This window comes from Artibeus jamaicensis, unplaced genomic scaffold (assembly GCF_021234435.1).
Source record: "Artibeus jamaicensis isolate MK-2021 breed Jamaican fruit bat unplaced genomic scaffold, CSHL_Jam_final contig_519, whole genome shotgun sequence".
NCBI classification, from domain to species: domain Eukaryota; kingdom Metazoa; phylum Chordata; class Mammalia; order Chiroptera; family Phyllostomidae; genus Artibeus; species Artibeus jamaicensis.
Window position 1 is genome coordinate 56,025,673 of NW_026521871.1, and position 24,828 is coordinate 56,050,500.

The window sequence follows — 24,828 nt, forward strand, 5'->3', positions numbered from 1 at the left end:
TTGACCTGCCTGATCTGTGGGGGGCAGGGCCATAATCCCCCAAGGCTGCAAAAAGGCTTATTCTCTTCATTCTTCTTTTAAAATCTCCACTTTGCAGATAAGAGGTCCTGTTTGCCCCTCTGACTCTCCACTCTCAGGCTCACTGGAAATGCTAGGAGAGGGCTGTCTAGCCCTCTTGACAGAGGCTGCCAGTCGGAGACCCTGAGAAGGGCAGGAAGCCCAGTGGGGTGACATGGCCCTGACGCCACTCCAGGCCCGGCGCCTCTCTGGCTGTAGAACATCAAGCTGCCGCGGCGTCCAGAACCACTTACTCCCTGCGGTGCTGAGTGGCAGGTCGGGGAAGCACTGGCCCTTCGGTGACTCTGAGGTTTCCAGGAATAATTTGCTGGAGGCTTTACTTCTATTTTTATTTCCCTCATATTTGGATTACTTGCATGTTGGGAAACAAGGAAACATTCTGTTACCTCTGTTTTCCCATTAAGATCCCTTTGAAAATCTCTTCTAGAGAGATGAGAGACCCTTGGAGGTAAGATTGGGAGGGGTGCTCTCGAGGACAGAGTGCCAGCCTTTTGTCACTTGAGACCTTTGGCAGAGTGCAAGGAAGGACTGTCCCCGTAGGAAGCTGGTTGAAGGCCAGGAAGTGCCAGTCACCAGATGCCTTGGGTTGCACGTTGCTCTTAGATTAGCTACAGCTGCTTCCAGATAGAACCTGTCTCTTGCTGTACCTTCTGCCTCAGGGCAGTGGGGTTCCCTTTCTTATTGTGTGGTGACAGCTCAGTGTGGGGTTGCTTCTACTAGTCTCCTCGTGGCCCTTCCATCTTCCACTCACCACTTGATCCCAGACACAGTGGTGTGTTTTATCTATTTTTTTTTATCGTGGTAGCACCCCAGGTACTGAGTTTCTGTGTCAGTTACTAGTTTGTGTCATAAGTCTCCCCCAAACCTACTGATTTAAAACAGGCTGGTGTGGCTCAGTGGACTGAGTGCCAGCCTGTGAACCAAAAGCTCACTGGTTCCATTCCCAGTCAGCGCACATGCCTGGGTTATGGGCCAGGTCCCCAGTGGGGGGCACTCGAGAGAGAACTACATATTGATGTTTCTCTCCCTCTCTTTCTCCTTCCCTTCCCCTCTCTCTAAAAAGTAATAAATAAAATCTTAAAATAAAATAGTTAGCCTGGCTGGTGTAGCTCAGTGGATTGAGCACGGGCCTGTGAACCAAAGGATCACAGTTCAATTCCCAGTCAGGGCACATGCCTGGGTTGCAGGCCAGTTCCCAGCAGGGGATGCACGAGAGGCAACCGTACATTGATATTTCTCTCCCTCTCTCCTTCCCTTCCCCTCTAAAGATAAATAAATAAAATCTTTAAAAAAAAGAAAAAATAAGATGGCAAGTTTTATAAATAGATGAATAACATTTATTATTCCTTATGGTCAGTTACTATGGGAAGCTCTGCAGGAAGGGTGCGGCTGACAGGCTGATACCTTGGCCGTCTAGGTTTCTCTTGGTTGAATATTTCTTGACTATAGATCACATTCTCCTGCTTCTTTGCATATTTGAAAATTGCTAATTAAATAATAGTCTTTGTGCATAGTACATTATAGAGAGTCTGTATTCTGTTACGTTCCTCTGAAGAATGTTCATTCTGATTTTAGCAGACAGTTCAATTACGTTTGATCACCTTGAACTTGGAGGGCCTTGGTTTTACGCTCTCGTATAATACTAATCTGTGAAGAGCCCAAGATGGTTCCCAAGTCCGACTCAGCGGCACCCCGCCTCCGAGTGCTGTCTCCCTGCAGGTGGCATGGGTGCTTGGTCTCAGGCTCTGTCAGGGAGGGTCTGCCATAGGTCTGGCCACAGAGCAGGGGTGTCGAACTCATTTTCACTGGGGGACGCACCAGCCCCGCAACTGCGAGAGCTGAATGTAATTTCAACTCCTTAACGGTTAAGGACTAGTTACATTTTATACAGTCCTAAAATTATTTTGGACCTTTGAAGGCAACCTCGAGGCTGATGTGGCCCCCAGTGAAAATGAGTTTGACATCCCTGCTCTGGAGTGTCGTTCTTATGCCTGGGGACACCTTTTTATTGTCTCGGCTACATGGTAGGGTTGTTAATAGACAATTATTTAAGTTAGATTTATTTTTTTATTTTTCAACTTCTGTATTTTTTACCTTCACCTGCGGATATGCTTATTGATTTTAGAGAGAAGGGAAGGGAGGGAGAGAAACATCAATGTGAAAAAGAAACATCGATTGCTTGCCTCTCACATGCACCCTGACCTGGGACCAAACCTGCAACCTAGGCATGTGTCCTCACTGGGAACTGAACCTGTGACTCTTAGGTTTAAGGGACAACGCTCCAACCTGCTGAGCCACACTGGCCAGGGCTAATTGAATTTATTGAGGGTATTAGGATGTTAATGAAATGTTTCCACTATGGCAGCACTGGAACCCCCAAATCCCCTTGCCCTGCTCTTTCCCTAGTACTGTAGACTGCACCGTTCTGCTCTCAAGCCAGTCACCGCTGTGATCTGGTGAGCCTAGTGACCTCAGCCTGTGCGTGTCCAGTGATGCCTGCACTCAGAGTCCTTCTCTGAGACTTCTGTCCTCCCCGCCTTCCCCCATACAATTCTCTTCTCCAGAATTGCATTCCTATAAACTGCCCTGAGCCCTGACTTCTGCTTCTTCAGCTTCCTGGGAGCTCCCTGGAGCTCCAAAGGTGTTTCCACTGCCTCTGGACCCTGTCCCCAGGCAGAGCGTGGATGACCCTGGGCTCCTCTCCTGAGCCCACTTAAAAAATATTATATATATATTTATATATGTATATATTCTTACTGAGATATAATTTACCATTTTAAAGTGTACAGTTTAGTGATTTTTTTTTTAGTATATTCATAAGTTTGAACACCCACCACTGCTGTGTTTAATTCAAAACATTTTCATTACCCCAAAAGAAAACCCTATTACTCATAATAAGCATCACTTGCTCCTGCCCTCCTTTCTGTCTGTCCTGGGCGTTTCTGTTAATGGAATCACGTAGTATGTGGCCCTTTGTGTCTGACTTCTTTAACTCTGCATAACGACTAAGCCAACTCTGTGTGTGTGTGTGTGTGTGTGTGTGTGTGTGTGTGTGTGTGTTAAAATATACATAACTTAAATTTTATCATTTTGGTCATTTGCGGTATATCATCCAGTGGTGTTAAGTACATTTACATTATTGTGTAACCATTTCATCACTCCCTACTGACACTCTGTACCCATTTAATAATCAGTCTCCGCTATGTCCTTCCCCAGCCCTTGGGAACCACTGTTCTACCTTCCGTCTCTATGACTTCAGCTACTCAAGTATCTCGTATAAGTGAAATCACAGTGTTTGTCTTTTGTGACTGGCATATTTTATTTAACATAACATCCTCAAGGTTCATCCACATTGTAGTATGTGTCAGAATTTCTTTCAAGGCTGACTAAAATTCCATTGCATGTGTATATCATATTTTGCTTATTTTTTCATCTATTGATGGACATTGGGTTGCTTCCGTGTTGTAGCTTTTGTAAATACTGCCGTGAACGTGGGTGTTTAAATATTTCTTAGAGACCCTGCTTTCAGCTCTTTGGAGTATACACCCCGAAGTGGCAGGGCTGCGTCATCTTGTAATTCTGTATCTAATTTGGGGTGGAACCCCACACGGGTGTCCACAGCAGCTGGACCCTTTTAGGTTCCCACCAACTGTTCTCAAGGGTTCTGGTTTCTCCTTGTCCTTGCTAACACATTTTTTCTCTTCTCCTGTTTTTTTTTTTTTCTTAACACTTCTATTTTGTAATAGTAGCCATCTTAATAGGTGTGAGGTAGTATTTATTGTAGTTTTGATTTATATTTGCCTAATGACTAAAGATGTTGAGCATCTTTTCATGTGTTTATTGGTCATTTGTACATCTTCTTTGGAGAAATGTCTGCTCGTGTCCTTTGCTCATTTTGAATTAGTCTTTTTGTTGTTAAGTTTTAGGAGCTCTTTATATATTCTAGATATTAAGCCCTTATCATCTGTGTGATTTGCAAGTATTTTCTCCCATTCCCTGGCTTGCCTTTTGCTCTGTTGATAGCATCTTTTTCCCTATCACCATGACCCCTGTATCTCTCCCACCTCGATAGCATCTCTTGATGCACGAAATTTCAATGAAGTCCAGTTTGCCTTTTTTTTCTTTTATTGCCTACATCTTTTGGTGTCATGTCCAAGAAATCATTGCCAAATCCATTGTCATGAAGCTTTTCTGCTATGTTTTCTTGTGAGTTTTATAATTTTAGGTTTTATATTTAGGTCTTCGATCCATTTGAAATTAATTTTTCTATATGGTATAAGGTAAGGTACCAGTTTCATTCTTTTGCATGTGAATATCCAGTTTTCTCAGCAGCATTTGCTGAAAATACTGTCTTTTTCCTATTGAATGATACTGGTACTCTTGTTGAAAATCATTTGAACATATATGTGAGAATTTTTGTCTGGGCTTTAAGGTTTTTTTCCCATTGGTCTATATGTCTGTCTTTATGCCAGTACCATACAGTCTTGATTCCTGTAGCTTTGTAGTAAGTTTTGAAACCAGGAAGTGTGAGTCCTCCCGTTTTGTTCATTGTCAGAAGTGTTTCAGCCTGTTTCTGTAAATGAAGTTTTACTGGGACACAGCTACACCGTGTGTGGCTGCTTTCGAGCTACGTGGCACAACTGTGTTGCGGTCAAGGCCCTCTGGCCCACAACACCTAAGGTGTTCCCTGTTTGACCCTCATGGGAAACTTGACCAATTCCTAAACATTAAAACTCTTTACTCATTTCTCCAGCTCTACCACATTGTACCACAGAAGTGGATTTGTGGATTGTGCCACAAATAAATAAATCAATAGGAAAAAATAATTTGTACACAGATACTTATGCCACCATAGATGCAGCAAAGAATAATGAACAGCCAGGTGCCCTGCAGCAGGGGGGTGACCCAGCATCCTCTGGCACACTGAGAGCCTGCCATTAAGTGGCATGTGTGTGGACAGTGTGCAGGAAATATTTATATCTAACACAAGATGTTGTATATTCTTTGATTGCCAGTATAAAGTATGTAAATGTATATTTATTAACAAAAGTGGAAACGTTGAGACTAAATAGTTCAGAGATCGGTGCCTGTTGCGACTGATTCTCCAGTAAAACTAGCAGTGGGGGGTGGGGCTGCCCACCTCCCGCCCACTTGCTCTGTTTCTGTCCCGCAGAAGGGAGAGAGGGGAAAAGCAGAGAGGCGCTGGTGACTGTCACAGCCCAAGGCCACAGGCCTGAGACCTCACCCTGGGCTGTGGGGCGCCAGAGTGCTTCTTCCTCCCTGCACCTCAACCCTGGGTCTCCTGATGGGATAACAGGGGAACACAACTAAACATTTAAAATACTTCTAAAATTTAAAAGAATCATGAATTTTTTTATTCTTGAAAATCTGAAACAATTTAATAAAATAGAGACAATGGGAAGATGAACCTCGTGTCCCTGTACTCTCTTCAGTAGTTGCTAGTCCAGGACTGGTCTTGTCTCATCGCCAGCTGGGGATTATTTGGCAGTAGATCCTTAACATATAACATTTTATCTGTAAAAGCTTCAGGGTATGTTTACTCTGCTTTCTCATACATAAGTCCTAAAAAGAAAAAAAAGACAAACCAAAAACAGTATGCTATCACACCTAAATTTTTTAACTTAATATTTCTTATAAAATATCCAGAAAACTCCTGATTACCTTTTTAAAAATTATTTTTACTGTTAATTTATTAAAATTTCTACAAGGTCCACATCGAGTTGATTTGTCTTTAAATCTCTTTGATATATACTCATAAGCTTTCCCTAGCTCTTTTTCATTTTCTTTTTTCCTTGCAACTATTTGTAGAATTAAAGGATTCACTTGTTCTGTAGTTTTGCGCCTTTCTAGATTCTGTTGATCACACCCCTGTGGTCTTGCTTGCCAAGTTTAACAGTGTTCTTTGTCCTGTAATTTTGCAAACTGGACCGAGGAACCAAGGTGTGTTCAGATTCGGGTTTCACTGCTGTGGCACATGTGCGTCACAGGTGGTGCCACCTCATCCTACTGCATCGGGCCAGAAGGCCCGTGGTGAGACGTGGGACCCACCGACTTTGTTCACATAGACGGGCTGAGGAGGAAGAAGGGATGCAATGGCTGGGGAAAAGGCCCTGGAAGTGTTTGGACCTTGCACACCGAGTGAACGAGACACAGGGGTTTTTCTTTCAAAGCCACTTGTTTGCCCAGTCATACTCGTCTTGGTGGTTTTCATAACTCATTCCTGAGAAGCTTGTGTAAGTATTCAGTGGTGTTTATATAGCTCTGGTGATTACCGCTTGGGGCTGGCTCACGTGAAAGAGAAAGTTCAGGGGTGTATTTGCAACCAGATCTGACTCGATGATGCTGAACTTGTGTGGTAGTAGTCACTGACTTTTAAACCATGCAGACACTAAGTTTTCTTTTTTGCCTAACAAAGCTCATGTCTCTTTACCTCCTTGTTGAACCTTTTCTCCTTTTTTCCTCAGTGGCTCTTGGTGAATTAAAATCTAGGCTTTGGGGGAGGGCTATTTCTTGAAACTTAATTATTTTGATTAGGTTTTAGAATCACATGGTTCAATATTTAGAAAGTACAAAGGAGCACATAGTGAAAGTTACATTTTGCCATCGCTGGTGTGGCTCAATGGGTTGAGTGCCAGCCTGCCAACCAAATGGTTGCCGGTTCAGTTCCCAGTCAGGGCACATGCCTGGGTTGTGGGCCAGGTCCCCAGTAGGGGGCGTGCGAGAGGCATCCACATATTGATGTTTCTCTTCCTCTCTCCTTCCCTTCCCCTCTCTCTATAAATAAAATCTTTTAAAAAAAGTTATATTTTGATTTAGGGAAAAATCATTTGTAGAAATTTTAAAACAACAGTGTTACCATTAAGAGTAGTTTAAGATGTGGCATGATGGCGTGGGGAAACCAGTCATTTCACAGCATCATGAAGCGGCAGTGGAGCACTCGTGCGACTCTGACTTGTGTGACAGCAACTTTCAATATTAGCACGTCCTTAAACTAAAGCTTGCTAACAAGCAGACTGTAGCTGTTGAACCCGGAAGCTGAGGATTCCTTCAAAGAATGCTGGGTGGTAAGGAGCTGGTTTAGACCTGCGTCATCTTTATAAAGGAAAGGGGAGGACTGTTTGAACTAAGTGTGCGTGTGAATTTTATATGCTGGACCTAATCATTTTTAGACTGCTACCTCACTTGGCCATGTTCTGCCCCATGCAGCAGGAATTCACAGCCAGTCCTCACCACCTGGAATGTTTGATAGTGAATTTGTCTGTAATATTGAAAGGCTATCAGGTTCTGTTCTTTCTACTCCCAGGAACAGTCACTCTGCAAGGCAAAAACTAGGAAAAAGAAATACAACAGTTGGCAACAAGTTCCTTGGCCTACCTGCTATACTCTGGTTCTGATTTACCTGCCTTCTCTCTCACAACCTAGCCTCCAGCTGTTTCTCCTAGTGGCTACTCAATAAATTTGCTTGTGAAACAGAAACAAAACAAAAGGCCTTAAGCCCAGGAGGACATCAAAGGTCATTATCAAAACCAGAGGACCCACCAAAACACCAAGTTGAAGTGTGCCAACCCAGCCCCAAGTGTAACTGGTGTGCGGGCCTAAGTGCAGTGTGGTGAACGTGGCCAGTTAGCAGTTGTCAGGGAGCCTGCTGTCCAGACACCTGTTCCTTTGGGAGGAAGACTTTGGTGGCCTCGTTTTTTAGGGCTGCGTGATAGGAGGCAGGTGACAATACCATTAGGTGACAGTGCCATGGAAGTATTAGCTCTTTGGAGGGTGGGGCGGCCTGAAGGAACGACGGATCTTAAGGAAAACAGAGATTGCGGAGCTTTCCTCTATGGTGCCTGCCTCAGGAGGAAATGTGGGGTGGGAGTGGTGAATTTGGGGTGCGGCTAGCCCGACTTACACCTCCACTTAGAGCTTCTCTTTAGTTCTCACGTCTTTTGGACACCGGAGCAACAGCACCTTGCTTCTTCAGCAGGTGTGATGTGCCCCTGGGCTTCCTGCCACCCCCACTCTGCCATCTCTGGGGGCCTTTTGGAAAAGGCCTGCTGTGGATCCGGTGGGAATGGAGAGTGGCCTGTGATGTTTCCTCCTCTTGCCCCCGTTAATGGTATTGCAGGGTCCATCACAAGTGTTTTTTGTCCGGTGCCTCCCCTGGCTGTTTCTCCTTTGCTCTTCAAAAGCAGAGGTTATCTGCCTGAAACCTTCAGGGTCTCTCAGAGCAAAGGCCCAGAAGATGCTCCCAGCGCTGCTGCAGAGGAGTGAATGGCCCTGGGTGAACCCGTGAGTGTGTGTGCGTGTGTGCACGCACGTCCTCACCACCTGTCCCCTCTGCCCTCCACTCTGGCAGTGGCCGCCTTGGCGTCCCCTTCGCACTCAAACTTGAGGCAGTGGGGTATAGGTGCCAGGAAGAAGAGGCCTTGGAAGTAGTCCTCCTGGGACAAGGGTTGACTTCTGTGCCAACTTCCAGGAAGGCTCCTGGGGAGAGACAGGGAGGTGGCTATGGGGTCGGAAGGCTCCTACTGCTGCTGCGCCTCCTCATTTAGAATTAGCCTGCACTGAGCGGCATGCATTTTCCTAGTCGCTCCACCTTGTTTAAAGCGTGTTCCTTTTGCTTATGCTCCTATAGCTGCTCAGAATGTTCTTTCTTTCCTCCTTTACTAGCTGGTACCTACCTAATTCTATTAGATTAAGCACAGGTCTTACCTTCCCCAAGGAAGCATCCTCATACCCAGTGCTAATAAGCAGGGTTGGATCAGGTGTCCTTTCCCCAGGTGTTGCTGCTAGGCACTCACCTCACTGTACTTGTGTTTCCCCGTGTGGACGACTCCGCTGTGCCTTGACGCGGGGCTGGGAACCTGGCAGGTGCTGGGATGTGTGTGAGGCCGAACTCTAAGCAGGCGTGCAGAGGCGGTGGGGGCTGTCTGGTGGCTGACTTGTGCTGAGGGTTGGAACAAAGATGTGGTCTGCAGTCTCAGATGGGGTGTTTGTAATGACACCAAATGCAGTTGGCACATGGCATTCTTTTAAAAATAGTTTGTTTTATTATTGAAAAAAATTCACCCTGGCTGGTGTAGCTCAGTGGATTGAGTGCGGGCTGTGAACCAAAGGGTCACCAGTTCGATTCCCAGTCAGGGCACATGCCTGGGTTGCGGGCCAGGTCCCCAGTGGGGGCCACATGAGAGGCAACCACACACTGATGTTTCTGTCTCTCTTTCTCTCTCCCTTTCCTTTTGTCTAAAAAATAAAAATAAATAAAATCTTTTTAAAAATTAAAAAAATTTTTGAAAAACTTAACGCTACATTTGACATTTAATATTCTGTCAGTTTCAGGTGTACAGCAGTGGTTAGACATTCACGTACTTAGGAAGTGACCCCCCCCCCCGTGAGTCTCGTGCCATCTGAACCTACACAGTATTGTCAGCTCTGCCCCCTAAGCCGTACTGTGCAGCCCTGTGACTGTCTTCTAACTGCCAGCTTGTACTTCCTCATCCGTTCACCTTGTCAGCCAGCCCCCCAAGCTCCCCCCATCTGGCAGCTGTCAGTTTATTCTCTATATCTATGAGTTTGTTTCAGTTTTGTTTGTTCATTTACTTTGTTTTTCAGATCCCACATCTAAGTGAAATCTTACGGTCTTTGTTTTTTTCTGTCTGACTTATGTCACTTAGCATAATGTCCTCTAGGTCCATCCATGCTGTCACAAATGGTAAGACTTCATCCTTTTTTACAGCTGAGTCCCATTCTGTTGTATCTTTGTCTCGTTGTCTATGAATAGACACTAGGTTGCTTCTACATCTTGGCGATTGTCAGTCATGCTGAAGTGAATATAGGGGTGCAGGTATCTTTTCAAATTAGTGTTTTGGATTTCTCTGGATAAATACCCAGAAGTGGGATTTGCTGGGTCATAAGGTAGTTTTATTTTTAACTTTTTGAGGAATCTGCATACTATTTTCCACAGTGGCTACACTAATCTGTATTCCCACCAACTGTGCGCAAGGGCTCCCCTTTGTCCACATCCTCGCCAGCACTTGTTGTTTGTTCATGTCTTGATGATGGCCATTCTGACCAGTGTGAGACGATATCTCACTGTGGTTTTAATTTGCATCTCTCTGATGATTAGTGATGGTGAGCATCTTTCATATGCATATTGGCTGTCTCTATGTTCTCTGAAGAAATGTCTGTTCAGGTCCTCTGCCCATTTTTTAATCAGATTGTCTAGAAAACAAACTTCGTAAAGGGAAGGAGGTGTGTAAGTACTCCTTGAAACTTCTACGACAGTGCCTGCTGGGCTGTGGGCCCTCCTTAGGTGGCTGGGGAATGGAATGAGTGGACACAAGAAGGGCCTGAAAGGCTCCTCCTTGCTGGCAGATGAGACTTTCTTGGTGTCACACAAGTGCGTGTGAGCTGCATTTGGAACCCAGCCATCCCTTTCTGAGCGTTCTGAGGCCATGAAGCTTCCTGCCTTTAATCACAAAATTATAGCTAGACTATGGTTGGCTCTCATTTTTTTTGTGAGCCTCCCCTGGGCCAGGCTTGGTGCCAGGCATGTGTTCTGTTTAGTCCTCACAATAGCTCTGGAGCATGGGCATCACTGCCCTCACGTTCTAGACACGTCCGCTGAGGCTCAGAGAGATGTAAGTAACTTGCCTTAGATCTCCAGCTGAGGGGTTGCTGAGCGGAAGTTTGAGCCCAGGTGTGTCTGGCCTCAGAACTCATTTCCTCCCCAGTGAAAGATGGTCCCTGGCACCTCTCTCTCCTTGTCTTCTTAGACCCGTCCCTGGAAGACATGTGTGGCACGGAGTGTGTCCCTCTGGGGGAAGATGGGCAGCGGCCACCACGGTGCACTTCAACTACCTCATCTCAGTCTGAGCCTTCAGAGCAGCTTAGGCACCACCAAGGCCAGAGCCTGGCCTCCGAGGACCCCAAAAGGAAGAGGGCTCAGAAGCCCTCCCACATGAGGAGAAACATACGGTGAGCTGTGCTCTGGGTTGGAGGGGCTGGGGGCGAGGGGAGGTGTCCCCTTCACTCGAAGGCTGTAAGTATCAGGAGGACTGGTTTGAGCAGTAGTGTCCTTCTTTTCAAGGAGAAAAGTAAAGTGTAAGCTGTGCTCCTGAGTGACTAGTGGAGACGCAGCTCAGGCCCAGCGGGCTGGGCTGGGCCGGCAGAGGACGCGCTAGAGGGAGGCAGGTCTCCAGCTCCGGAGACCCCAAGCACAGTGGGGTCCCTGGTTGGACCCTGTTTCTTCCTCTGTTTTTCCTTATGTCTCAAAACAAGAGGAGATGAAAGAAGCTGAGTTGTCATCTTACAATTCAACTTCAGTCGGCAAGGGACTGTCTGTTCCAAGTAGGGCTTTTTCCTTGAGCTAAGAAATCAGCAGATGTGGCCTTAGCTGGTGTGGCTCAGTAGATTGAGTGCTGGCCTGCAAACCCAAGGGTCCCTGGTTTGATTCCCAGTCAGGGCACATGCCTAGGTTGCAGGCCAGGTCCCCAGTAGGGGACACAGGAGGGGTAACCACACATTGACGTTTCTCTCTCTTTCTCTCTCCCCCTCTGTCTAAAAATAAATAAATAAAACCTTATAAAAAAGAAAGGAAGAGATCAGCAGATATGAACTTCTGTAACTACCCAAATCCTCAACAGCCCCTCCATCTACCAAAGAGATAAATGGTATTTTTTTTCTCCTCTTGTCCTTGTTTTTCCTTTTTTAAAACATAATGATAACTTCAAAATACCACTCTAAGTTTGGAAAATAAGGATATGAGAATCATCCATAATCCCACTTTCCACATACCAGCTCTGTTTTTAATTGGCTTCTCAGCTGTGTGGATCACATATTACTCTGTTTTGCTCTTGTTCTGATATGTGCAGAGATGAGCCGACAGGGGCATCTGTCGGGAAGTTAACTAATATGGAAACACACAAGGCCCAAACCACCTGAGCCTGCTCCTCGCGTGGGCTTCCTGGGACTGATGTGGCTTCTCCTCCCACCTCCGCTCTCTGAGCTCAGCGCTGGTCGCGCTGTGTAGTGTGACACTGCCTCGCCCGGGTCTCAGGGGAACCCAAGCACTCTCTCGTTTTAACATGCAGAAAGCTGCTCCGGGAGGATCAGTTGGAGCCAGTTACCAAAGCAGCACAACAGGAAGAGCTGGAAAGAAGGAAGCGCCTGGAGCAGCAGAGGAAGGACTACGCAGCTCCCATTCCCACGGTTCCCCTGGAGTTTCTCCCCGGTGAGCTGTGCAGGTGGCAGCAAAGGCCCTCAGCTGCACACAGTGGTCAAGGGTAGATCTGGTGAGGTCGCAGCCTCTCAGGAACCCTTCGAGCCATTCAGCTTCTTGGGAACACACGGTCAGAAGATTCTCATTAGTTCAGATGGATGAAAAGTATGCTCCTCAAGTTGATGTTCTGTAGATTTTTCCCCTTCACTTGGATCTTACCATGCCAATGGGTTAGGACCTTTTCTAGTGGCCAGGCGGCTATTAGGGTGTAAAAAGCAGTGGAGAAAGGGGAACTTGGAAAGAGGGCTGAAGGTTTGAGATGCCTTCTGCCTCTCTCCTCAGTGGGCAGTCCAGCGAGAGCAGTGGAGGGGGCGGGATGGTGAAGTGTGTGAAGAGCACTCTTGTGCCACGTGCGATCTGACACTCCCTTCATCTCCTCCCAGAGGAAATCGTCTTAAGAGCAAGTGATGGTCCGCAGCTGCCTCCTCAGGTCTTGGCCCAGGAAGTCATTTGTTTGGACAGTAGCAGTGGCAGCGAGGATGAAAAAAGCAGTCGAGATGGTAAGATCAGGCCAGCAGTGCCTTTCCTTCCTCCTGGCCAGTGTCCACCCCAAGAGCTCAGCCGTCCCTTTGATGGAAAAGTTCAGTCCCTCCTCATTCGCTTTGTGGTCCATGACAAATTTCCCTGAGTCTTCTTGGTAAATGTAAGGTATTCCCTCGTCTTAACTTGAAGCTGGGCAAGAGCAATGTGTATGGGTGACACCAAGTCCTGCGTTTGTTTCCGCCCTCTTTGCTATGACAATGGACAGTAAATAACCTCTGCTCCCTGAGCTTTGTTTTGTTTTGTCCTGTTGACTGTCTCAGAGGTGATTGAGCTGAGCTCTGGGGAGGAGGACACCCTGCACATTGTGGACAGCAGTGAGTCTGTCAGTGAGGAGGACGAGGAAGAGGAGAAGGGTGGCACCCATGTGAACGACGTCCTAAACCAGCGCGATGCTCTGGGGCGAGTGCTCGTGAACCTGAACCACCCCCCGGAGGAGGAGAATGTTTTTCTGGCCCCGCAGTTGGCTCGGGCAGTGAAACCTCATCAGGTATAGCAGATCTTGACTATCTTCTTCGTCCCCATTGGCTTCCTTGCTGTGAAGTACTTGTTTGGTACCACAAACAGCTTCTGGAAAGGCCTGGTCCTTCTTCCTAACAGCCTATGCTTCGGGACTTCCAGCGAACGGGATGGGAAGACCCTCGGGGTTGCCCTGCCATGCAGAGCGCGCTGGATCTCTTAGCTCAGTAATCTTGAGCCTTCTTCCGTGAGATGTTTCTGGAGAGCAGAGCTTTGGTTAGGAAGTTGTGGCTCCAGAGGAGATGTGAGAGTCAGAAGTCTGAGGGCCTCTCTGGTCAGAGGGAGCAAAGTAGTTTGTGTTGACCAGAGCCTGGAAGCGGGAGGAGGGAGTGAAAGCTCCATAAAGACAAAGGTTAACTCAACGTGAGAACTTAACAGTAAGACCGGCTCCTTGTGGAATGGGCCACCCTGCAGTGAGCGGCCAAAACAGCCAGGCAAGGCCAAGGGAAAGGCCCCGTCAGGACCTGGCCCCTGCAGTCTTGCCTGGGGTGGGCCACCGTACTGGGTGAATATTTTTATGTGTTTCCTCCAAGAAGTCCATCACCAGCCAGTAGATTAGTCCGGGTTCAGGGAGATTCCTGTAGCCGTTCACACCAGCTGTCTGGTGTAATGTCTGCTCATTTGCCGAATCCTGACTAACTCCAGAGTGAAGGGAACCCAGGCCAGGTCTTTGCCAGCCCAGTGATCTTCCTGTGTGTTCCTTGTCAGATTGGAGGGATCCGGTTCCTGTATGATAACCTGGTCGAGTCCTTGGAGAGGTTTAAGACCAGCAGTGGCTTTGGCTGTATCCTGGCTCACAGCATGGGTCTGGGAAAAACCTTGCAAGTGATCTCCTTCGTTGACGTCCTCTTCCGCCACACGCCAGCCAAAACGGTCCTTGCCATTGTGCCGGTAAGAGTTCGGGAAGGCTCCAGTTAGCCCTCCAAAGAGCCCTGAGTTAATGCCTTCCTGGGCACTAACAAGCTGGATGAGCTCAGCTCGGAGCTTGCTCCTTAAAACTCTCTCTCTCTGGGCTTGGCTTTCTGACAGGTCAATACTCTTCAGAATTGGCTGGCAGAGTTCAACATGTGGCTCCCAGCCCCTGAAGCCCTGCCGGCTGACAACAAGCCTGAAGAGGTCCAGCCTCGGCTCTTTAAGGTTCACATCCTGAACGATGAGCACAAGTAGGTGGCCCGCCCTCTGTCCCGCCCTTTCCTTCAGACTGCTTCCCCGGGGAGGGCTGTCAGGGCGACTGTTCCGGTGTGTGCCCCGTCCTCCTGGATCCTTTCTGGTTTCTTGAGGTAGCCCTCTCTCTTTCCCTGCTACTCATTCTTCCTCCACCTAGCTCTTCAGTTACATCAGAGTTACGCAGCCTGGGAAACTTTTGTTCTGCTTGAGGGTGCTTTTATTCCCTGAAAAATCTGCGTGCAGGGTCACATTTTCCCAGGTGTATAGTAATAAAACTCACCATGATAGGCTCTGGCCAGGTAGCTCAGTTGGTTAGAACATTGTCCTCATACACCAAGGTTGGGGTTCGATCCCCAGTTGTGGCACATACAAGAATCAACCAATGAGTGCATAAATAAGTGGAACAGCAAATAGATGTTTCTCCCCCCCCACCTCCCTTGCTCTCTCTGTCTCTAAAATTCATAAATAAAATTTTTTAAGAACTCAATATGATAAAATGAAACTTTCCATCTTCTGACTATACCTTTTACATTTCTCTTTTCTTAGCAGCTCGCCAGTCTCTCCTTTTAAGCCCCATCTACAGTTGACCTTTAATGGTACAACTTCTAAACTTTGAAAGGTGCAAACCCTTTTTTGTTTTAGATTTATTTAAAATTATTTGTATTTCCACTCCATGTATTCAACCCAATTTCCAAAACTCTAAAGGTATCTCTTGGTCCAGACCCATTACCCATGCCTCCCTTTCCTCCCAGTGGTATGTCTCTGCCGAGGCCACCTGCTCTTCCTCAGGTTCCAGGACAGTTAGTCCATGTGCAGAGGTGAAGTTCAGCCAGGGCTCAGTTGTCCACAAGTGCAGGGACTGGGCCGAGTGTCATCTGCTCTCCACTGCTCTTGCTCCTTCACTTCTTGTCCTTGGCTCTTCATTTGCCGGAGCCTGAGTGGCCGAAGTGCCGGATGTTGCCCTGGTTTTTAGTACCTTCTATTTATTATGGGAGTAACTTGAAATTCTCCCTCAACTGTTGTAGTCAGGTGTGTGCATCCAAGGAGGACGTCACTTTTGCTTGACTTGTGCCATTGCACTTCTGTGCTTTGCTGTTTAACCATCATCAGCTCCCCAGTCAGTGTCTCTAGGGCAGTCAGTGTCTCTAGGACGCTGGGAAAGTCCTCGGGCAGCGATGCTGCCACGTGATGCCGCCACGTGATGCCGCCACGTGATGCCATTGGCAGTCAGGATTCTAAATGTACGTTGACGCAGCTTTGCTTGTGAGGAATTCTTCCTGGTGAGCAGTGGAAGCAATAATATCTTCTCTCTGTTCACTCTTACAGGACAATGGCAGCTCGTGCTAAAGTGATGGCTGATTGGGTGTCAGAGGGTGGGGTGCTGCTGATGGGGTACGAAATGTACAGACTCCTCACCCTGAAGAAATCCTTTGCCACAGGTAGACCGAAGAAAACCAAGAAACGTTCTCACCCGGTCATCATTGATCTGGATGAGGAAGATCGACAGCAGGAGTTTCGGAGAGGTGGGCAGCTTGTTCCGGGGATGCTCTCGGGGGTGTTTCAGAAAAAAAGAAATAGTGTGTGCACAGCCCCTCGTCCAGTAAGACGCATTGTTGACGCGAGCTATGTTGTCTTGAACCAGAACTCCCGGTCCCCGAGGTAGGTGAGATGACCTTCTGGCCCTCAGAGCAGTGGACGGGTGGTCAGGCCAAGGCTCAGAGGAGACTCCCCTGCCCGCTCCTGTTTCTCTCACCAAGCAACTGGAGAGCCTTTGCAGCCTTTGCCACTCCTGGTGACGTTCTGGGACAGCAGTCAGAGAGTGTTTCTAAAGTCCTTACGTTGCTGATAATACTGTGTGTGAATTTCTAAAACAAAAATGAATCTCGTCTTCCAGTGAAAGCCATTCCTCACATACTTCTGCTCCCTCTTCTGAGGGCCTTTGTCCATTTGGGGAAGAACTTTTTCCTGGGGTTCAGGCTGTTTCATTTTATAAGTCTCTTCATCCTGAGGTCACGTTTGCTGTAGCTTGACTTCACTCATAGACCAAGGATGCACCTGCCTGTTGGCCAACAGGGGAGTCTGTCCAAGAAGGCCTTGTCCTTCAGCTAGCTCCCTCCATCCCTCAGGGGGCACCCCAGTGCTAACGGTGGGAACGCCGACTCAAGAGTCTGGGCTGCTCCCATGTTTCATCCAGACTCCCATGCCCTGCGCAGCTGTGCTGTCTGCGGCCCTGCCGGCCTCGCCCTAGGAATGCAAGTCAGTTTCACTCGGAGCCTAAAGGAGGGAAAGGAACGGAGAACGAGGGAAGAGATGCTGACTTCGAGAGTCAGCAGGCCAGGGTCCCGTGTCACGCCAACCCGCATGAGCTTGGATGGCTGGCTCCCTTTCACTGACAGGGGCTGACTGACTCTTGCTTTCCTGCTCCCCTCATTTCTCCTGTCTCCTCCAGGGTGCACCCCTACCTGTCATATTGTTGACTGAGAGCAGGCCCTCTCACCCCCTGACTCCGGGTCCTCTTCCCTTCCCAGAGTTTGAGAAGGCCCTGTGCCGCCCTGGCCCTGACGTGGTGATCTGTGACGAGGGACACCGCATCAAAAACTGCCAGGCCAGCACCTCCCAGGCCCTGAAGAACATTCGCTCTCGCCGCCGGGTGGTGCTGACCGGGTACCCCCTGCAGAACAACCTCCTTGAGTATTGGTGCATGGTGGACTTCGTGCGCCCCGACTTCCTCGGCACTCGGCAGGAGTTCAGCAACATGTTCGAGCGCCCCATCCTGAACGGGCAGTGCATTGACAGCACGCCGCAGGACGTCCGCCTCATGCGGTACCGGAGCCACGTCCTGCACAGCCTCCTGGAGGGCTTCGTGCAGCGGTGAGCCCTCCCCTGGAGGAGTAGGCGGCCCTTCCTAGTGCAGCAGGAGTCCAGCTTCCTTTACTCAGTAGCATTTCCTGAGTAGCGAGCAGAGGACGGGTGCCCACTGTTTCTGTCCCCCGGAAGTCTGGCTAGAAGTGCTTCTCTCAAAAGTCAGTTCAGCTCTGCTAGTGTAGCTCAGTGGATTGAGCGCCGGCCTGAGGACCAAAGCTTACTGGTTCGATTCCTAGTCAGAGCACATACCTGGGTTGCAGGCAAGGTCCCCAGTTGGGAATATGCAAGAAGCAGCCAATTGATGTTTCTCTCCTTTTCTTTCTTCTCTCTTCTCCTCTCTCTAAAAATGAATAATAAGTGAAAATATTTTTGTAAGCCAGTCTGTAGTTACCGTGGATGCCTGCTTACCTGCTGAGAGAAGCAGCGAGAGCTGGCATTCTGCTGGCTTGGGGGAAAGAGCGGATGGGTGGCTCTGGGGTAGGCTGTGCCAGGTCAGCCTGTGGAGGCGCGTAGTTTATACCTGTCTGCAGCAGCCTCATTTTCCCTTGTTCACATGGCTGTGCGGAAAAGCTTAGAGAAGCAGCCCAGAATTGGGTAAGAACCCGGGGGAGCTCACTGCCTCTGGCCTTAGTTTTTTTGCCCAGAATGAGTGTATTCTTGGTGATTGCTGAGCCAGCCCTCATTGCAAGACTGCTGTGAGGTCCTCCAGACGTAGGCGTGGCAGAAAGGCAGGGTACGGTTTCTGTCCTGCACTTGGTCCCCCCAGCCACGCTGCCTCGACAATTCTGATTTCCACGCTCACAGGCGAGGCCACACTGTGCTGAAGATTCACCTCCCTGCCAAGGAAGAAAATGTGATCCTGGTACGGCTCTCCAAGATCCAGCGAGACTTGTACACTCAGTTCATGGACCGCTTCCGGGACTGTGGCAGCAGCGGCTGGCTGGGGCTGAACCCCCTCAAGGCTTTCTGTGTGTGCTGCAAGGTGTGTTGGGGCCACGGGCACACTGCGACTCAGACCAAGGATGCACGAGGTTCCCAGGGAGTTCCTCCTGCTGGGAGTCCTTGATGAAGGAAGAATACAGGCAGAGGCGCCGCCTCTGTGTTGGAGTCCGGGGGCTCTTGGGAGAGGCGGGTTGGCTTCGAGCTGCTCAGTCCTGGGAGTGCTACTCACATTGCAGTGCGAGTGGCGCCCCTTGCGCCGCGCAGCTCAGCTGCACTGCCCGTAACGCTGAATTTGGGAAACTGCTGCCTTCCTCACTGATTTTCCCCCTTGGTGTGTGGGGGGTTGCGGCAGAACACCGTGGGGCAGCATTTTGCCTGCTCACGTGATCAAGATTCAGGAACTGTGTAGTTCAGACAGGCTATTACGGGTGCCTCCCATTGATTCTGTACTTCCTCAGAGTGAGATCTCCTTCGCCCCGATAGTGCTTCCGGTGGTTTGGGGACAGCAAGGCCCAGGTACCGTTAGCGCTGTCTCATGAACAGGTAGAGGCACCCTGACTTGTCTGTGACCTGGCCGAGTGCTCCCTGTTGTCTCACTGGGGGCCCATTGCGCTGGCAGCTCTCAGCCTGCCTGTGGGGCGTTATTCCTGATAGGCCACCGCTTGCATGAGCGAGCTGAAGATGTGTGTCTGGGGACAGAGGGTTTCAAAATATTTCTTTAGTAGCCACCATCCTAGAGACCAGGGCTAGGACGCTAAAGCAGACATGGTCTGGAGGATCTGCAGTGCTGATGCACCCGTCCCAACGGTTCCCATCCCCTCTTCGCCCAGTAGTCTCTAAAATGACTTCTCTTAGGTCATCTAGAAGTCAGACACATTTGTCCACAGGGAGGTGCTGGTCTTGTTTCACACATAGTTGACTGTGAGACAGGAACATGCAAGGGTGAGAAGGACTGACTTCCGGTACAGACTTCTGTTCAAGTACCAAACCTGCTGGCGTGGCCCCTGGCGTGAACTCTCCTGCTCACATGTCATGGTGGTCAGAGTCGGTAGTAGAAGCACGCATACAGGCTCTTTGGCTACAAGGGGGTTGGGATATTTCCATTTCGGGTGTGACAGACAGCGTGTGCAGTGGGAGGTGTGAGGCGGAGCGAGAGCGTGCTCCCAGACTGTCCGCGACACCCTCATATTGCTCGCTGTCCTGTGCCACCTCTCCCCTGACCTGAACCTCAGATCTGGAATCACCCCGACGTGCTGTATGAAGCCCTTCAGAAGGAGAACCTGGCCAATGAGCAGGACCTGGACGTGGAAGAGCTTGGCTCCACGGGGGCCAGTGCCCGCTGCCCATCACAAGGAACAAAAGTCAAGGGGGAGGACAGTGCCCTGGGCTCTGCAGTGGGAGAGGCCACCAATACCAAGTTCCTCCAAGGGGTGGGCTTCAACCCTTTCCAGGAGCGAGGCAACAACATTGTCACGTACGAGTGGGTGAGTTTAGCACATCTTCTGTGGCCATAAAATGCTGCTGAGAAGAGATGGTGCAAAGCCCGTGTGGGGAGAGGGCGGGGCTGCGCAGGGAACGGTAAGGGCTGCCCGTGAGCTGCTGTCTTGGAGGGAGAGCACTTTATTTCTACTGATCTGGCCATGGGCCTGCTCCAAGCTGCCTCAGTTTTCTCTTGCAGGCCAAGGACCTTTTGACTAATTACCAGACTGGAGTCCTGGAGAACTCTCCCAAGATGGTACTGCTTTTCCATCTGATTGAGGAAAGTGTGAAGCTTGGGGACAAGATCCTCGTGTTCAGGTAGGAGAGAAATTCCCGGGTGGCACTGTGCTTCTCTGGTGAAAGTGATGTGAGCCCTGCAGAGTGAGACATCTGGGGTCACACCAGGCCCCTTGCTCTTCTGCCCCTGCAGCCCAGTGCTTCTTGGGTGGCTGCATTTTCTCTTTTCCTTGGAGTTTCCTTCTTTGTCCAGTGCTGATCTCTGCAGAGAACAATTTGAAACCATGGGCTAACACTGTAAATCATAGTCCAAAACTTCAAGTTGTGGCCCTGGGCCAGATCTGGCCTGTGGCCTGGCATTGTACAGCCTGAGAACTAGTGTTTACATTTGAAAAGGGTTTTTTTTTTTCTTAAAAGAAAAAGAAAATGCAGCAGAGACTGTATGTGGTCTGTAAAGCTGAAAAACGTTTACTGTTCGTCCCTTTCCAGACGAACACATCTCTGACCTTTGATCTAATCGGCTTCTTTCCCTCTCGGCCTTTTTTTTTTTTTTTAATTTAAATAATTAAGCTTTGTATGTAGGGCCAAATAAATGATGCGATCTGTTCCATCCAGAGTCACATTCTCAGTCTGGCTAGAGTGTTGCGTCCCATCTGGGCCTGACTCCTCAGGGAAACAGAGAGAAAGGAGATTGCGTCTCCTTTGTTCTGGCCAGATCAGGCTCCAGTGACAGCTCAGTGGCTGCAGCCGGGCCTGGGAGGGAGGGTCTCCACAGGTGACAGGGGACCGACAGCAGGAGTTCTGGCTTGGGGAGAGCCTTCAGTTTCGTGGCTTCTTTTTTTTTTTTTTTTAGATTTTATTTATTTATTTCTAGAGGGGGAAGGGAGGGGGAAGGGAGGGAGAAAGAGGGGAGAGAAACATAATGTGTGGTTGTCCCCCATACCCCAAACTGGGGACATGGCCCACAACACAGGCACAAGCCCTGACTAGGAACTGAACCGGCAACCCTTTGGTTTGCAGGCTGACTCAATACACTGAGCCACACCAGTCAGGGTTCATGGCTCACTTCCAAGGACACTGGCTCTGCATATCTTGGAGGCAGCCAAGTGCCTCTATTTCCCCCGCGAGACCACAGCATTGCCTGTGGCCTGTTGCTGGCTCTGCTACATACTCTTGCAGTGTGGGTTTTTAATGCTGATGCTGTTACTAGCACTGATCTAAACCCCAGAATTTCCCAATTGAGAAAGTCACAGGGTAGAGAAATTATTAGCAGGGTGACAGTAGTAACTGTGTGAATGACTCTGCTCCTGTTATGAGCTAGAGAGAAGGCCCTTGGTGGTCCTTTGTGGGGTTACCTCTCGTGCGGAGTAGACCGGGAGCTCCCACCGCCAGAAGGCTGCACACAATCGTGGGCCTGTTGGGGAACAGGATTCCCTCGGGCCTGGGAGCCTTCTGAACCAGATGTTGCCCCTTTCCAGCCAGAGCCTTTCCACCTTGGCTCTCATCGAGGAGTTCCTAGGGAAACGGGAAGTGCCCTGTCCACCTGGTGCTGAGGGTCAAGGCGCACAGAAGTGGGCTCGAAACATCAGCTACTTCCGTGAGTTCATTGCTGCTTCGTTCTGGGGGCCTTGGCAAGGTCTGCCTAAGGGGTTCCTCTCCTTTTCTCTCATTTTCCCTTCTGCTCCATTCTCCATCAGATGGATAGGAATATCTGTGATGCTCCAAGGCGCAGAGAGACACCAGAGTGGGTGGCAGTGTGGGAGGCACTGTCCTAGGGGACGGGGAACTTAGGCGCAGTTGGCAGCATGGAGGAGAGGTAGCAGACATGGCCTCGTCTTCGTCTGAAATGGGCTGACTCGAGGACAAATACAGAGCAGCACTGACCGTGCACCCTGACTGGGGTTCTAGGGAGGACAGAGTCGCCCTGGTGAGGACGGGTGGAGAAGGCTTCCTGGAGGAGGCAGAACTTGCACTAGATTGGGCAAAATGGGGAGAACTTGAAAGATACCGAGCTAATGCGGCCCAAGGTCATCTTAGGGAGGAAGCGTAGAGTGAACATAAATCTAGGTCACGTATTCTCTGTGGGGGAGAGAGCATCCCCAGGGGGGCAAATTGGTTCTTGAGGGGGTGAAAAACTTAATTTTTTGAAGTATACAGCACAAATATTCATACAGGTATATGTGTGGTGTTAAAATTACATGGCGGGGCAACGATTGGAAAAAAATGTATGAAAAGGCTCCTGAAGAGGGTGAAAGTTTTTTAAAAGGTTGGGAAATGTCAGCCCCCAGCACTTACTGACCAGGCCCTGACGTTTGGCCGGAAGTTTGTTGTCCGGGGCCATCCTGTGCACTGTAGGGTGCCGAGCAGCACCCCTGGGCTCTGTGCACTAGATGGCAGTGTACCCACTTGGTTCTAACAGCCAGCACCATCCCGGGCCTGCCTCCTGTGAGGTGGTGGGTGCAGGAACCACCCTTGTTGAAGAGCACCTCAGGCTCGGGGTGGTGAGGAGACTCCAGCACAGCGTCCAGCCTGGCGCTGGTGTTCACAGCAGGCTCGTCCAATGAGTCAGTGCTGAGCTGTGCTTGGAAACTGTGGTTGGAGAACTGGGGTTGGAAAGGTGGGTTGGGGTGCTGGCTGACAGTGCCTCCAATACCAGCCCGTTAAAGGAGTGCTTCCTCCAACTGTAGCAGTTCCGTTTTCCACGTGGCATTTCGGGCTCCTAGCTTTGCCCCCTTCTCTGCTTTACCCGAGGCAACAAGAGTAGCCAGTCCTTGCTTCTTAACCGAAGGTTAAGGAAGGTTAAGCATGAACGAGAAGGTTAACTCCTTCATGCTTAACAAGGGTTACTTTTTCTCCTTTCGAACTTCCCCCTTTTCATCCATGTGTCTCACCCACTGCTCCATCTCACCTCTTCCCTCGAGTCTCCTTCTAGTGAGCTGTCAGCCTTAGGAACTGGTCAGCAGCGCAGGCTCCTGCTGGAGGAGCATCATCCACATCGAACACAGACCCTTGGTCTATCTGTGCTTGTCGGGATTCACAGCACTGAGGTGGAGAGGTTGCCTGAGCCAGGGCCTACCAAGCATCTATATGTTTAGGGTGATTCTTATGCACCCTAAACCTAGGAACCTTGGCCTTAGAATTGACCCAAGATGCCAAAGGGAGAAACATAGTTCATAGCCCTTGTTGCACATGAGGGTCACCTGGGGATGTTTTTAAATTACAGAACCCTGGGTCCATGGTAGACTGTGGAGTGTCCGGGGGTAAAAGCCAAGCACTGTAGTGTGTCATTTGTTTTGTTTTTAAAACACATTTGCCCAGTAGTTTCACTGTGTGCCCCTGCCTTCATCTGTTCACCTATGTGGTTTTCCTGCTGCCCTAGGGCTGGATGGTAGCACCCCTGCCTTCGAGAGGGAGCGGCTCATTAATCAGTTCAATGATCCCAGCAACCTCACCACCTGGCTCTTCCTTCTCTCCACAAGGTGAGTGGATCCTGGGAGGTTGGCTACACAGGCAGGTACCCTAAAGGCTCATCCAGTTTCTGTCAGAAGAACTCTGCTCAGGCTTGTAACTTGTGTTTGAAGTGAGAGGGGGAGACCAAAAGGAAGTTTATTAGAAGAGTGATGGTGACATTGTCAATAAGTTTTTTGAGACATTTGTTAATGATCATAATTAGTTTTTTTCTTGGAGTGTTTTGAGACAATGTGATGAATGTGAAAGTGCTTTTGAAAGTAGGAAGTGCAGTGCAACTTAAAAGGCTGACGGACCTGTTTGCCTCATGCCAAGCAGCTCAGAGTCCGTGCCGTCTTCCACAATCAGGATGCCCTTGATAGGGCCAGGCCGAGTCAGTCCCCTGAGCTGTTAGACTAAGCCCACCTTGCCCCTCACCAGGTGGCGTCACATTCATCAGAGCGGGTGGAAAGTGGGCCTTCTTGCTGCTCAGGTGGGCACGCCCAGTCGGGCACTCACGGCCTCTTTCTCGGCTTCAGGACATACTGCATTCATCAGCAGGACTGCAGAACCCGCCAGTACATTGTGCTTGGGACAGAAAGGGCAGCACTGGGGCAAGAGTCCCAGAGGGTAAAACTGATTTGAAAACCATCTTTAAAACTAAAGGCTCTGCGGTTGTTGGTTTGCATTTCAAAGGGCCGGGTGCCTGGGCGTGAATCTGATCGGCGCCAACCGAGTGGTGGTGTTTGATGCTTCCTGGAACCCTTGCCATGATGCGCAGGCCGTGTGTCGGGTGTACCGTTACGGCCAGAAAAAGCCCTGTCACATCTACCGCCTTGTGGCCGACTTCACCCTTGAAAAGAAGATCTATGACCGTCAGATTTCCAAGCAGGGCATGTCAGGTGGGCCATCTCCCAAGCTCGGAGACAAACTTACGTAGGCTGCCATCTTTATTGCCTCAAGGGGAATGGGGAGAGGGAGGCTGTGTGAACACAGGTAGGCTTTCAATTAGAGAAAGCCGGCAGTTCCTCCAGTCTCGTTCCAATTCAAATAAGTGCTTATGAGAGATGGACCTCAGCTTGTTGAAGGTGGGTTTAGTGATAAGAGCCAAGCTAGTTATGCAGGCGTCTCTTACAGTATTTCCATTTCACCAGGGCCTCAGGCCTCGTCTTCGACTTTCAGATGTGGAGGGGCCTGAGGTGGTTTAGGGACTAGTGACAGTTAATGCCCATCTTTGTCACTAGGCCTTTGCAGTCTTCTTT

General features: G+C 49.4%; 1 protein-coding gene across 4 annotated transcripts in view; it reads left to right on the top strand.

Moving 5' to 3' along the window:
• Positions 1–24,828, top strand: part of RAD54L2 (RAD54 like 2) — a 78,712-nt gene that overhangs the window by 37,281 nt on the left and 16,603 nt on the right. For all 4 annotated transcript variants that reach the window (XM_037128651.2, XM_037128650.2, XM_037128652.2 and 1 more), the window contains 14 exons: positions 10,866–11,067; positions 12,183–12,322; positions 12,754–12,870; positions 13,174–13,400; positions 14,138–14,320; positions 14,459–14,592; positions 15,923–16,119; positions 17,125–17,467; positions 18,266–18,443; positions 19,636–19,887; positions 20,082–20,200; positions 21,598–21,716; positions 23,499–23,598; positions 24,263–24,468. In XM_037128651.2, the coding sequence (XP_036984546.2) occupies positions 10,866–11,067; positions 12,183–12,322; positions 12,754–12,870; positions 13,174–13,400; positions 14,138–14,320; positions 14,459–14,592; positions 15,923–16,119; positions 17,125–17,467; positions 18,266–18,443; positions 19,636–19,887; positions 20,082–20,200; positions 21,598–21,716; positions 23,499–23,598; positions 24,263–24,468 (2,517 nt within the window). The remainder of the gene's footprint in view (positions 1–10,865; positions 11,068–12,182; positions 12,323–12,753; positions 12,871–13,173; positions 13,401–14,137; positions 14,321–14,458; positions 14,593–15,922; positions 16,120–17,124; positions 17,468–18,265; positions 18,444–19,635; positions 19,888–20,081; positions 20,201–21,597; positions 21,717–23,498; positions 23,599–24,262; positions 24,469–24,828) is intronic.